Raw genomic sequence first — 12,878 nt, forward strand, 5'->3', positions numbered from 1 at the left:
AGTCGTATCCACTCATTTGAAGGGGTGTCCACATACTTGTGTATATATAGTACACATCATTGTTCCATCCTCTGTCTGAACACATTGGATGATTTTGAAGTTTGTTCTGCCCTCTGCTGGCTACAAATGTTGTACATGGGGTACACAGAAAATAATATACACTGAGTATACCAAACATGAATTACACCTTCCTAATATGGAGTTGCACTATTAGGGCAAGTGTTCATAATGTTTTGTATATTCAGTGTATATCCGGTGTATATATATCATGTTATGAAGCCATCTGTCCCATGTACAGAACGAAACAAAACAACAGTACACAAGCTTTGTTATTCAATGATGGGTTAATAAGAGAAAATCAAGGAAAGGTCTTGGCAAAGAGAGGTAAAAGGCTCTGACTCAGTGTTTTGAGAAAAGTTATAGTGTTCATAATGGATGACTTTGTCTAGCCAGGCTGGAACAAAATCATTGGGTCAGATCTTCTGGTGGATCACAGCAGGGATGGCAGACATGTGAATGTATGAATATATGGAAAACATCAAACTTCCTCAGTTTGAGATATCAAGACATATGTGAAATGTATATGCAATTTATTTTAGAATAAAAAATATGACAAATATACAATATTTAGAACAATCCTTATTTCTAATAAAAAATCTGAAATAGTCATATAAATACTGTAATATAATAATTACATAGATGAGAAAGGATTTAGTAAGGCATGAAGGTAGTAACTCAAATATTTTATGCTCTTCTTTGTGCGAGTGCATCCAACTTTATAGTTTCATCAATCAAATCAGTATCAGTTAAATAAAATCAAACATGAACTAGACAAAGGTTCAGATATACTGTGTCCACCTTAATTGAACACAACACATTGTAAAATAAGTCACTTGAAGTTCTAGAAACAATGTATGATGTCATATAAACAGGCTCTGAATTAAATGTAAGAATATAATGGTTCATTTAAATTGTTCATACTTTCGTTATGACCAACTTATGTAAACCTGCCTGAAAATGATTGAACACAGAAAAGTTAAGAAGCATTTTCACTACATCAATATATTTGATAAACAAGAACAAATTCAAGTCAAAGACTTTCAATCAGTCGGAGAAAGTGCTTTTGATAAAGCATAAATATCTATTTATTTCTATTGATACATTAAGAAATACTATAAAACAGCATAGAAACCCTGAGAGAACTAGGAGTATACAACTTATACAAAGCATCATAACTGATACTGCATGTAACAAAAATGTGCAAACTCAAGTGCTTAGTTCTAAATTACTAGTAAACGTTTTAAATGGAAGGCAACGAGTTGTTTTCTGTGGTATACTGTCATAAAGCTACTTGTACTGTAAATATCACGTTTCCATCAAATTCTACTATTTAACTAGGCAGGAGAAACGTAAGTTATGCATAAAGTCGTCTGATTATGCTGCTTACCCGTTGGGTCAACAGAATATTATTGCTATCCAGCAATCTCAGTGACACATTGCACAAAGCAATCTTTTAAACATATTTGCAGAAAAAAAAGAAAACAAATCACCCTGTCACTTTCGAAATTTCCACAACAAACCGATTCTGACCAGCAGTATATTAAAATAAAGGATATCAGCCCATTTAAAATACAATAAGATGTTGCTGATAAAAAATAAATTATATATATAAACTTTATTTAACTAGGCAAGTCAGTTAAGAACAAATTCTTATTTGACAATGACGGCCTACACTGTACTGACGTGATACTGATGAACTCAGTACAGATAGAAAAATGTGTTCTATATAGTGCCACTACCAGTGTTATTTTCCTTGTAACCACAGTGGAACCATTTTTGGTGCTATATAGAACAATTTTTGAAGGTTATACAGAGATCCAATAAAAAAAGGTTACAACCTTTTTTTGGTGCTATATAGAACACCCTTCTTATAGGGTTGGCCATATTATATTGTTAAAATGACGGTGTTATTACTATGTTAATTCACAAGTTGAATCAGATGTGCTAGCTCTGGAACGGCTGGGGGTCTCTGAGGAGAGAATTGAGATTTAGTCAACAGTTGTCAATTGACACAAGGCTTTATGTGAGTCTTTTTAACAAGAGACCATTACTGGCCCGAGTCATTTTTAATGACACAACACAACATATTAGATCAACTGGAATGACACTCACTCACGGTTGCACAAAAAGATCTGTGCGCAAACCACGCCCCAAAATATTTGAATGAGCCGCCATCGCTACATTTTAATAATCACTAAAAGATGAATGGACCCTTTTCCTCAATGCAAAGAACCATTTAAGTGTTCTTTGAGTCATTATGGTTTGACATATCACCCTTACCAAAGCACCTTTGAGAAACCCTATTTTCTAAGTACAGTATGTAGATGTAAATACTAAAATGTGTCCAGTTTTGTGTTCAAAACCTTACAGTATCATTTGGATGTAATGTTGCTTCTTTGGTTTTCTGTGTTTTTTTTTTTTTTTTGGTTTTCACTCGTCTGCTGAACATTAACATATTAACTGATCAACTTTAATTTATTCCTTGCAAAAAAAGTAATTTATTTGTGTGGTGTGTGGTTCTTAGCTCTTTCTTGGGTGTGTGTTGCTGTACCACTTCCTTAGCGCCACACCGCAAGTACTGACGACCACACAACATGCCCCACCGAGACTCCACATGGTGGGCTTTCGGTTGAAAAAAATGAACTGGAAAATAAAAGCTAGGACCACGTCAACGGTCCTCATCAAGGCCACAGGGCCGGCCTTCTCAATCTGAAGTGCTTTGGTGAGGAACGTTTGGCCAGCGATGCCCAGGATCGCTATCAGCATAAGGATCCACCTGTCTCTCCCACAGAATGGAATGGTCCATTCACCAAGTATAAACAAAGCGATGAAACACTCAATGAAACCAATGACAGCATAGTACCACACGGACAGATAGTAGTGGACACTTTTGCCCATTTTCCTGAGTATTACGAAAGTGCAGGCTGCTCCCATCGCTCCACCAAAGGCTGCAATAGTCCCCTTGAGATGATTGGTGTAGTCTCCCTCTATTTCCTCTATACGAGCACCAAATATGAAGGGAGGCCTGGCTATCATTATGACACCAGCCAACGTGAACACAGTGAAGACACAGTCCCAGATTGTACATTTCTCTTTGAGGAAGATCCAGGCTAGCAAGGCAGTGAACACTGGGTTGCTGAACATGATGACTGTTGCATCAGCCAGGGGCATCTGCTGAACTGCATAGAACAATAGGATCATGGCGTTAGAACCCAAGAATCCTCTCATCACCAAATAGATCCGCTTGTCTCTTGGTCCAAGGAAGCCAGTCCTAAAAAAAACAGGAAATTGTGAAATATTTGTATGTAAATATCAGGGGTCAAGGGGTCAAGTTGTTCAATACAGATAAATATAGTTTTGTAATAACGTACTTGTGATAGATAAGCATAGGCATCACAAACAGCATCTGGAAGAAACAGCGAATGGCACTGATTTCTACAGCATGGACTCCATCGATTGTCTTCACCAGAAGAGCTATAACGGAGAAGAACACTGTTGCCAGCAGGCCATAGAACAGGCCCAGTCCTGGACAATGCTTTTTCTCTGAGGACAGAGGGAGGAGGACACATTAACTGGTTAAAATAGCTTGACTGGAACTGAACATTAACCTACTACTAAGACGGAATTTAATATTTGTTTGTCTGAAATGGCAAAATGGGAGGAGGAAGAGGTACAGTATTCAAATGTGATATTAAAAGGCCTTTTGTTGAAGGGAATCCCTGCTAAGGCTTACAGTTACAGGCAACCTTTCAACAAGTTTTAAAAGCTGTAGGGGGATTACAGGTATTTAATATTACTACATACACCTGAAAATTGACCTGTTACACACTGTACCCACTGATTGCTAATGTTTATTCGCAACATAAAAAGAGTGCCATGAACCCATGTCCTCTAACTGGCAGGAGGCTCAAACTGAACAGGAAGAATAAGGGGAAATTGTACTGACTAAACATATGGAAAACTGCGTGGAAGGATGCAGAAGATTATTACTCATCTGAGAACAGAGGACACCATTGTTAGACTTCTTTGTGAGTTTGATTTACAACCTGTCGGCTAGGTGCTCATTCTTTCCAATTTTGTAATCATACCAAAATTACAAATAAGGAGCCAATGTTGAAAAAAAACGAATAAATTACTAAGTGTTTTCTGTTGTAAAAATTGGGAAAACCATTCAAGAAGTTAGAGCTACATAGAATTGTAACTGGTGGGAAAATGCCTCGTCATCCCCTTTGAAGAGGATGAAAATGTTAAACCGGATTACGTTCAATAATTAATAATCAGTCTGATGAAAGTGAGAGGTGACGCGGCCACAATGTTGCAATATATTGGCTATTATTAGCTAGTTTAAAATGAAAGTGCATCCGCGGCAATATGTATGATTATCAGTAAAGTAATTCCGTAGTTAGAGAACAGCGATTACGTCAGTTACATAACTTGCTGCTACGGAGGTCGTCATTGGCTACGCCAATGCTTTTCATTACCCCATCTATCTTAAAGTTCATCACTTCAACTAGATGGAAGCAGATCCAGTCATATAATGGACTATATTAATACACAACAAACACGTGGTTGCGTTAGTAGATCTCTTAAAATAGCGAAATGATATACATTCTCTCTAACTTTACCGTGAAGGCTACCTTTGGCAACTGTGTCTACTGCGTCCGTTGAGATGGGATCCCCGCCGCCGCCAATTCTACAATATATGAGAGGACAGAATCTTTGCATCGCGCTGCTTTCCATTGTTCTAGTCCTTGCATCCTTATCATTGCCCCTCTCGTCATGACTATTACTTTGTAAATGGATTCTCTCAGTAGTGTATTCATCGTCGTCGTCATCGCCAACTTTGTGAAATACAACTTTGATGTCCTCCTCTCTACGAGGAACGACCGATAGAACTCGGTCATCTATGCTATTACTGTCCGTCAAATCCCCCATTGTAAGATGCAACAGGTGAACATGCCTTGGAGGTAGCTTACACCCTTCTCTGCCTGAGAGTGAGTGACACACCGGTTTAATATGTAACCTTGGTGGCCACTGTATTAACATGCAATGATTACTTTAACCACGGGGGGCAGCTATCCAACAAACAACATACCGGTAGCAAAATTTCCTTCCCGGTAGGCAATCCAGTTGGCCAACCAAAACGTTACCCTAAATTCATGTTTAATCACGAAAGGGTTCAACCTTGACCTCGTTCTACAAAACTGAAATAAATGTTGGACATTATTGGGGTACTTATCTAAAGAGGGGTTGTTGTTATAGAATGATTATGATAGCAATTTTAGATTAACTTCATGGGACAAGATGTTTAAATCATGTGTAGGCTAATGCAGTTGTGTTGTTTATTAAACAAGGCCTTGAAGACAACACATTTATGCTTTTATGAAATTGGTTTATTACTAGTCTACTATACATAAAATACAGCAACATTTAAAACAAAACACAGTCTTACTACAGATTAGAATACATGTGTGGTTTTTGTAGTATTGCAATTACACAGATTTAGGCCTAGATTAGGTTCAATTAAAAATGTAATTTCAAAATCTAAAACTATAGCTCCATATGAAAGATATAACATGATTGGAGTGGTCCCCTCTACATACAAAACGCTGTATTAATTTACTCATCATTGTAAAAACGTAAACATTTTATTTGGGAAATTGTCAGTTAAATGTTAATGAGTACTTTACAAGCAAAATTCTTGTTTACTTTATTTTACCTCTTAAGTTTATCTTATAGCACAGGAATTACCGTAGTTACCGTAGTGTAGGGCTTAGCTGCTGTACGTCAACAATTGCTTTGTCTACGAGGAAAAAAAGAAGAAAGAGTGCTGTGAAAGAGAGGGACACAGTAGATGTTTCTAGCAAGGCATTCATCAGGAATTCTTTCTTATTAGTGGGCTATATCATGCAAATAGCGGTGCAGTATAGTCATCCTCTCCACAGTGTTCAGTGCTACTGCACTTGTCAACTGCACACTCCTTAATTGTTTTCATTAATTAATTATTACTCAGGTCAATCATTAGGTGCTCGTATATCTGAGTTTTCCCTTTGAAGCTGGAGGCCAGCAGAAACTCTCTGTTGTCAATGGACACCAGAGAGAATGCCCTTGGTGCCTGGATGTTTAGATCCTGGAAGTAAACAAATTGGCCCCTCTTCAAGTCCCACTGATAGACCTGCGTCAGGGAGTAGTCGCTGCCGAGGATGGCGTACTGCCAGTTGCCGATGGAGATGGGCTGGAACACCATGGAGCCTCGCGACGGCATTGTCTGTACCTCTTTGAACATGGAAACGTCCCACCTCATCACCTTGGAGTCCCCGATGAAACGCGTCAGGCAGATGAAAAGTTCACTCTTCACCTTAAAGTGCTTGACCGCAAACACGTCCTCCATTTCGGGGATATCAGTGCGCCGGTCAAACTTCTTCAGGCTCTTGCTCCACTGATAGACAACGGGCCTCTGGGAACTGCTTGCTAGGATCAGATGGGGCTTACCAGTGATCTCCAGGTACTCCACGTCTGTGTCACGGTACCAGGCATGGAGGGACTGGTGAGAGTAGAACCCATTGCCATTCCATTTGTACACTGTAGTAGAACCGGCCTTGGAGCTGTCGGCGATCACGAAGAAGGACTCACCATCTATAAGGAAAGTCTCAATGTCATTAGGTTTCCTGATTTTCAGGATGTCAATGTCCTGGATTTTTATGAATTTGTTGGCAGAGATGTCCCGCTTGTAAATGTGAGAGCCACCAAAGAGCTGGGCTACAATGATGAACAGCTGATTATCAATCACCATGGGTTTGCATACCACAGTGGATGTACCTGTAAAACAAGGACCAAAAACTAAGTATTAGTACATAGGAACATAAAGTAAATATTTGTGAGAAAAACACTTCAAACATACAACTATACATTTTAGGTTACAAAATATATCGTTTTTTTGGTAAGACAGATACAGTACTACAATAACAGTTCACACTTGGCATATCATTTCATCATCTGATGATATACTGTAAAACACATATTGCTCACTTTGAACGCTGTCATAGGTTCTGAAAACCGTTTCAACGTGATCCCATTCCAGGAAGCTGCATGTACCAGTGAAGGGCTGAGCAAACACAACAAACTGGTCCATGCCAAAGGTAAAGGACTCCACCGAAATGGATTCAAACGTCAGGGGCTGATAAGAGGCAAACTCTGCAATACAAAACAGATGTATTCATGTAAACAATTTGTTTTTGATTAACATCACATCCAGAGGAGGCAACATTACTGGAATTCTTCCTTGGTGACTGTTTCAGTAGTTTGTAGGCTACTGTAGGTACATACTCTACAGTGTAATTAATCCCTAGTGTTATCATTTTCACTTTATCCTGACTAGTAATTCATTTACAGTCTTGGCGTCTATTGGAGTCTAAGTCTATTGGAGTCTATTGCATTTAATTCAAATGGCCACAGTGCTGAATTTCACAAGGCAGCAATAGTTAAGGAGATTAACATTCCAAGGTGTGAAATAATAATTGCACCAATCACCTGCTGTTATGCAGTCAAATGACCCGGGCACAAGGTCATTGATCAGTTTCCCTTGGAAAAGTGGGGGCCCACTGCAGGAGATCTGGTCAACTGTCGCATTGGTGGTGCGCATCCACTCCACCAGCCACTTTAGTTTGCAGTCACATTCCAGGTGGTTCCCTCTCAGATCTCTGGTAAAAACAGGTTAGAAAAGTATGCATAAATCAAAACCTGAATATTTTTAATGAAAAGATACTCACACTTTTTTGGTTTAACATAAGTACACTTTAGATGTTGACGTTACCCATAAGGCCGCTGGTTATGTGAAGAAGAAAAAAAGACTCACACTTTAGCCAAAGCATCCATGCCCTTGAAAACATCTTTGGGTAATGTCTCAAGGTTATTATAGGCCAGGCTCCTAATAAAAAAGAGGAAAACAATGTGAGTTTTAGACCACAACAGGAAAAATACAGTATGTCCTGAACCAACACAATATATTGTGGCTGACTTCCAAAAAGAGACGTTCTTGGAACCCAGCATTATGTTTCACCCTGTCACTGGATAGGCCCTTTTCAGATGTATGAGTAAGGTTACAGAGCAGATATTATATTTAGTTTTGCCCCCCAGGTCATATCGTTCTTGGTTATAATTAGATTTTCAAGCGTGGACTCATACAATCTACAAAAAATAGTGAAAGGATATAAGTTCTTAGAATAAAGATTCAGTAAACACATGTCCACTCATGTCTGTCTTTTTTTCTATAGAAAGCTACCTTTCAGAGTGTTGGCAAGGTATACTGATGATGGTCACATGATAAGTAAAACCAATGTTTTTGTAACATGTTTGCCAATATACATTATTTGGGTTTCAAGGGTTTTTTGAGGGCCTGATGCAAATATTCTGGTGTGAAAACTGGAAATATTCACAGTCAGCGAGGTCACCAAGGTTACATGTGACATTAGACCCACCACAGAGTGTCCTTTGGCAACTTGATCTGGCAGAAGTAACCTAACGTAGCAGTCGTAGAAAGCTGCCTGAGCGTAGTCCCTACTTATGTTTTTCAGGGGAAACGGAAGTTAGGTTGAAAATACTGTATCCCTGACAACCAGAAACACCTGCTTTATGCCAAAATAGTGTATCCCTGACAACCATAAAGATCAACTTTATGCCAAAGCCACTAAGGGTGGGCAGAAGTGAGGGAGGTTAACCTTGTTCAATATCACTGGAATAGGACTTGCATCCTATGCATTTTTGACAATGATAAAGTGGACACCACCGAGGTCCATTTGCTTAATATTTGAATGTACCTATGGGGACCTCAGTCAACCATGTTGCTGATAATGGTATGCACCCTAGGCAGAAGCAAAAAGCCTGCAAGGATATTGGTTACAATACTTTATTTCTGTTTTCAAGTATGGTTAACACAATATGTAAATTACACATTTTCCACGATTTCAGATTGTAAGAAAGTAAAAAAAGGACATTCTTATACTTACAGGTGTATCAGTGCTTTTAGGCTCCGGAATGCATATGGTGATATTGAAGCAATTTTGTTGTTTTCGATAAACCTGTGAATGAGGTAATAACATGTAATAACATATTTTGAGGATTAAATCATCATATTATGCATTTTTGAGTATCTTATCCATTAGAGAGAGTACAACTCACAGGTACTCCAGATGCGGTAGTCCCAGGAACGCATCCTCATCAATTGAGTCAAACGTGTTGGCAGTGAAAAGACTTAAGAAAATAGAAAAGAGTTCACATTCCATAATTTCTATTACCACTGCTCTGTCACATTGTCGTTTTTACTCATAGTTGAATATAAATATTTCCCAGTGGTTGAGTTTCCAAGCAACCCCTCTGCTAAAAAATGTGAACCACTTCATTTTCATTTATCCTAATCCTCCTGTTCACACTTGTACTGTTTTATTAATCTGAGTTCCCAAAACAACTGTTTCACAAGCCTCTAATAAAAACATATGTATTCCCAACAAAACATGTCATAGCACAGCCTATTCTGACAGTATTATTAATATATCCCACAAACTCTGACTCATTTGGCACCATTAAGAGGGAAACCTCCATGCCAAGATACATGTTTTCCTGAAACGAATGTCTTGAGATAGATAATTGTGAATAATCTGTTCACATGAGGGACATTATGTGCAAGTAGGTTTTCACACTGTGTCATGTTGAGGAATGGGTGGTACCTCAGACAATAGCTTTACTGTAATGTTAAGAGTACTCAGAGAAGTTTATTGTGGTTTCATTTCATTGAGACATTTTTATTTCAGCTCAGCAGCCAAGACCCCCCACCCCCCGCCCAGTTCATGTGCTGTCTGTTATGACATAACCCTGCTCTTCTTCCTCTGAGGGAACAGGGATGTGCTTTGTTGATGCACATGGACCCTCATTTTAGTAGATATTTTTGAAAAATAATTGAGTAACGACGTCAAACTCACAGAAGCTGTAGAGCAGGCGTGTGTAAGAAGCTTCCTCCAGTGATTTCGGTGAATCCAGACTTGACAAAAGATCTGCATAGAAACATGGTACAAATGAAATGAGGCAATATATCAGAACATAGATTCATATTATTGATCAATTATCAACCATTTCATTTGATTGTAGGTCTATATAATTTCAATTTGCTGCTTTACTTGCGCTGTTATTTTATTATATTCAACATCTTCAAAATACTAGACAAAGAAAGATTGATCATACGACAGCCCCATATTAATGCCACTGCCAATATTATGATTTAAATAATTAACAATATTTAATTCAAAGCACTTACAATGAAACGACATCAGGTGGAAAGCTGTGAGGGACCGATCTTATATTTTCACACAGTGCATTATCTTTGGTGCACGTACAAGATGCGGGGCATCTAGGTTGCTTCACTCTTCTGGTCTCCGATAAAAGCAGGACCGTGGCGATCCAAATAAACACCATGCATCCTTTCAGGGTTTTGCTTGCATATCCCATCCTCGTGTTGCTCTCTGGTGACAACCAGTCCGTCGAATATTTCTGAACATGAACCTCAAGGAAAAATCCCAAATTAAAATGTTTCAATGCCAAATCTTGAATGTCTGTATTTGCTTCGATGAATTTGCAGTGATGAATGCAGCTTGTATCTCAATGACCAGGCACTAATCCAAAAGATTCGTTCTGCAAGGCGCAGTATTTACAAATGCAGGAGAGGGAAGATAAAACAAAGGTCTCCGATCCTTGGACAGATTAAAATCCTCCAAAATACGTTGTAATTCCAAAAGTGAAAATAGATCCAATATAGGCTACACAGTTTTTATAGTGTTATTTATTTGTAAGAACTAGGCTAGCTATATGTTTTATTATGAAGGTCTGAATACGTATCTATTTGGCTCGATCGGATAAGAAAAGATGAAAGCCTCAAGTCCCTGGAGAGATCGCGCTGAGAGCGGCGCTTATTTTTTTGAGAGACGCAGACTATTATTTATGCGCGCACGAAATCCTTGAATGGTTAATGCGGAACGGCCTATTCATTAGAAGAGTCTATGGAAGCTGGAAGAGCACCTGCGTCTCGCTCATTGATAATGTTGCTATTGCTGCTGCTGCTGTTGATAATAGTAATAGGAATAGCATAATAAAATCCCAATTATAGCAATGTAGGCTAATAACACTATAATAAAAAACCAAATCAAAATCATAATAACAAAAACATTATAATAGCATATGTAATATGATGCAGCTATAATAATATTATCCTAAAATAATTATTTTAATCAGTTTGTTCCCAGCTGGCTCTAAAAGTCGCCTTACATTTCTGTGCTCAACCAAATTATTTTTTCTTTTTAGCTCTCTCAGCGAACATACTGAATCAAATGCTGTGTCTTTGTTGAGTTCAATGGGGGATCAAACCCATCCAATTCAAATAACAGTGGAGTTCTGTTCAAGACTGGAAAAGTTCACCCCTGCCATCCCACCATTTTCCAAAGAGTTCAATTACAGTATTCAGAAGAATAAGAGATCTATTGTTCCCATTTGATATAACGGAATCTATAACGGAATCTTTAACGGAATCTATGAAAGCCCACATAAGTACAGCCAGGATAGCAGATATAGTTAATGGTTACTTCAAAACCCCATTTCCTTACAGTACATTTGCATATGCCCACATAAAATACAAATAATTAAAAGGGTGATTTCTCTGTGTGTGCATGTTCAAAATAGACTAAGGGCCTACTCTATTTAGAATTGTCTATTTTTGCCACTTCTTTTTTTCCTAAACAAATCCATGCTTTTATTATTCAAATCAATACCTGAATATCTGATGCATGCTTGTGTGTGTATTTGCTTCTCAACAAATGTGATAATGGAATCAAACCATAGATTTGTTGAAAATATTATTTGATTTGGAGAGGTCCTGTAATTTTGGTTGTGGCCAATGGTCTTATATATACACTGAGTGTACCAAACATTAAGAACACCTGCTCTTTCCATGATATAGACTGACCAGGTGAATCCAGGTGAAAGCTATGATCCCGTATTAACGTCACTTTTTAAATCCACTTCAATCAGTGTAGATGAAGGGGAGGAGACATGTTAAAGAAGGACTTTTAAGCCTTGAGACAATTGAGACATGGATTGTGTATGTGTGCCATTCAGAGGGTGAATAGACAAGACAAAATATTGAAGTGCCCTTGAACTTGTGTATCCAGCCAACTTGACACAACTGTGTAAATCATTTGAGTCAACATGGGCCAACATCCCTGTGGAACGGTTTCGACACGTTGTGGAGTCCATGCACCGACAAATTGAGTCTGTTCTGAGGGCAAAAGGGAGTGCAACTCAAAAAAAGGAAGGTGTTCCTAATGTTTTGTGCACTCAGTGTATATCATTGGTTGTAGCAGTTCACTGTTTGAAATACAGTAATTTGTGGTCTTTTCATGCACCTTTGTTTTTGTGTGAATCACAAATAGAGCTCGCCAGCTTGTAGCCCTAAACCCTGGAAATAGGTTACCTACCTTTGGTTCGTTCAGCCATCCCTATGAGGAAAATGAATGGGGAAAGAACAGGGTTTTAGAATAAATGCCGAAAATAAAGTCTGGGGTTAACACAGGCGTAGGAAATCTTATGTTTTTTTCTATGAGCCTTTATATGTTTTTTATTATTACATAAATTCTTCAAAATTCACATGACAGACCTTATTTTCGCCTTTTATCCAAAAACGACATTAATTTTCCCCACACCCTTTGTCCAACGAACCATGGCGGAGTTAGTGCCTACAAAAATACGCCATTAGAATCTCTACGCTCTGCTCTCCAACC

The 12,878-nt window shown here is 38.4% G+C and overlaps 2 protein-coding genes across 2 annotated transcripts; both read right to left on the minus strand.

Moving 5' to 3' along the window:
• Positions 1-573: 573 nt before the first annotated feature.
• LOC115157365 (solute carrier family 35 member G1) lies at positions 574-5,101 on the minus strand. The gene is made up of 3 exons (XM_029705558.1): positions 4,698-5,101; positions 3,432-3,603; positions 574-3,331 (listed from the first exon to the last, which is right to left on the minus strand). Exons 1-3 carry the CDS (start codon positions 4,993-4,995, stop codon positions 2,581-2,583), a joined length of 1,221 nt encoding a protein of 406 aa, XP_029561418.1. The 5' UTR covers positions 4,996-5,101; the 3' UTR covers positions 574-2,580.
• A 330-nt stretch (positions 5,102-5,431) lies between these two features.
• LOC115157359 (leucine-rich glioma-inactivated protein 1) lies at positions 5,432-12,843 on the minus strand. Its single transcript, XM_029705549.1, has 10 exons — positions 12,755-12,843; positions 12,576-12,596; positions 10,367-10,611; positions 10,035-10,106; positions 9,238-9,309; positions 9,066-9,137; positions 7,916-7,987; positions 7,591-7,760; positions 7,090-7,254; positions 5,432-6,879 (listed from the first exon to the last, which is right to left on the minus strand). The coding sequence occupies exons 3-10, from the start codon at positions 10,555-10,557 to the stop codon at positions 6,059-6,061; spliced, it is 1,635 nt and encodes a 544-aa protein (XP_029561409.1). The 5' UTR covers positions 10,558-10,611; positions 12,576-12,596; positions 12,755-12,843; the 3' UTR covers positions 5,432-6,058.
• Between the last annotated feature and the right edge of the window lie 35 nt (positions 12,844-12,878).

This window comes from Salmo trutta, chromosome 2, assembly GCF_901001165.1.
Source record: "Salmo trutta chromosome 2, fSalTru1.1, whole genome shotgun sequence".
In the NCBI taxonomy this organism is placed as follows: Eukaryota; Metazoa; Chordata; class Actinopteri; order Salmoniformes; family Salmonidae; genus Salmo; species Salmo trutta.

Bases quoted from the DNA above. Each gene is read 5' to 3' on its own strand.
- LOC115157365 (XM_029705558.1), bottom strand. From the start codon at position 4,995: ATGGGGGATTTGACGGACAGTAATAGCATAGATGACCGAGTTCTATCG. The intron at 3,604-4,697 runs GTAGCCTTCACG...CTCTGTCCTCAG, and splicing joins AGTAGACACAGTTGCCAAAG to AGAAAAAGCATTGTCCAGGA. The intron at 3,332-3,431 runs GTACGTTATTAC...TGTTTTTTTTAG, and splicing joins CCTATGCTTATCTATCACAA to GACTGGCTTCCTTGGACCAA.
- LOC115157359 (XM_029705549.1), bottom strand. From the start codon at position 10,557: ATGGGATATGCAAGCAAAACCCTGAAAGGATGCATGGTGTTTATTTGG. The intron at 10,107-10,366 runs GTAAGTGCTTTG...GTTTCTATGCAG, and splicing joins CCACCTGATGTCGTTTCATT to ATCTTTTGTCAAGTCTGGAT. The intron at 9,310-10,034 runs GTGAGTTTGACG...TATTTTCTTAAG, and splicing joins ACGCCTGCTCTACAGCTTCT to TCTTTTCACTGCCAACACGT.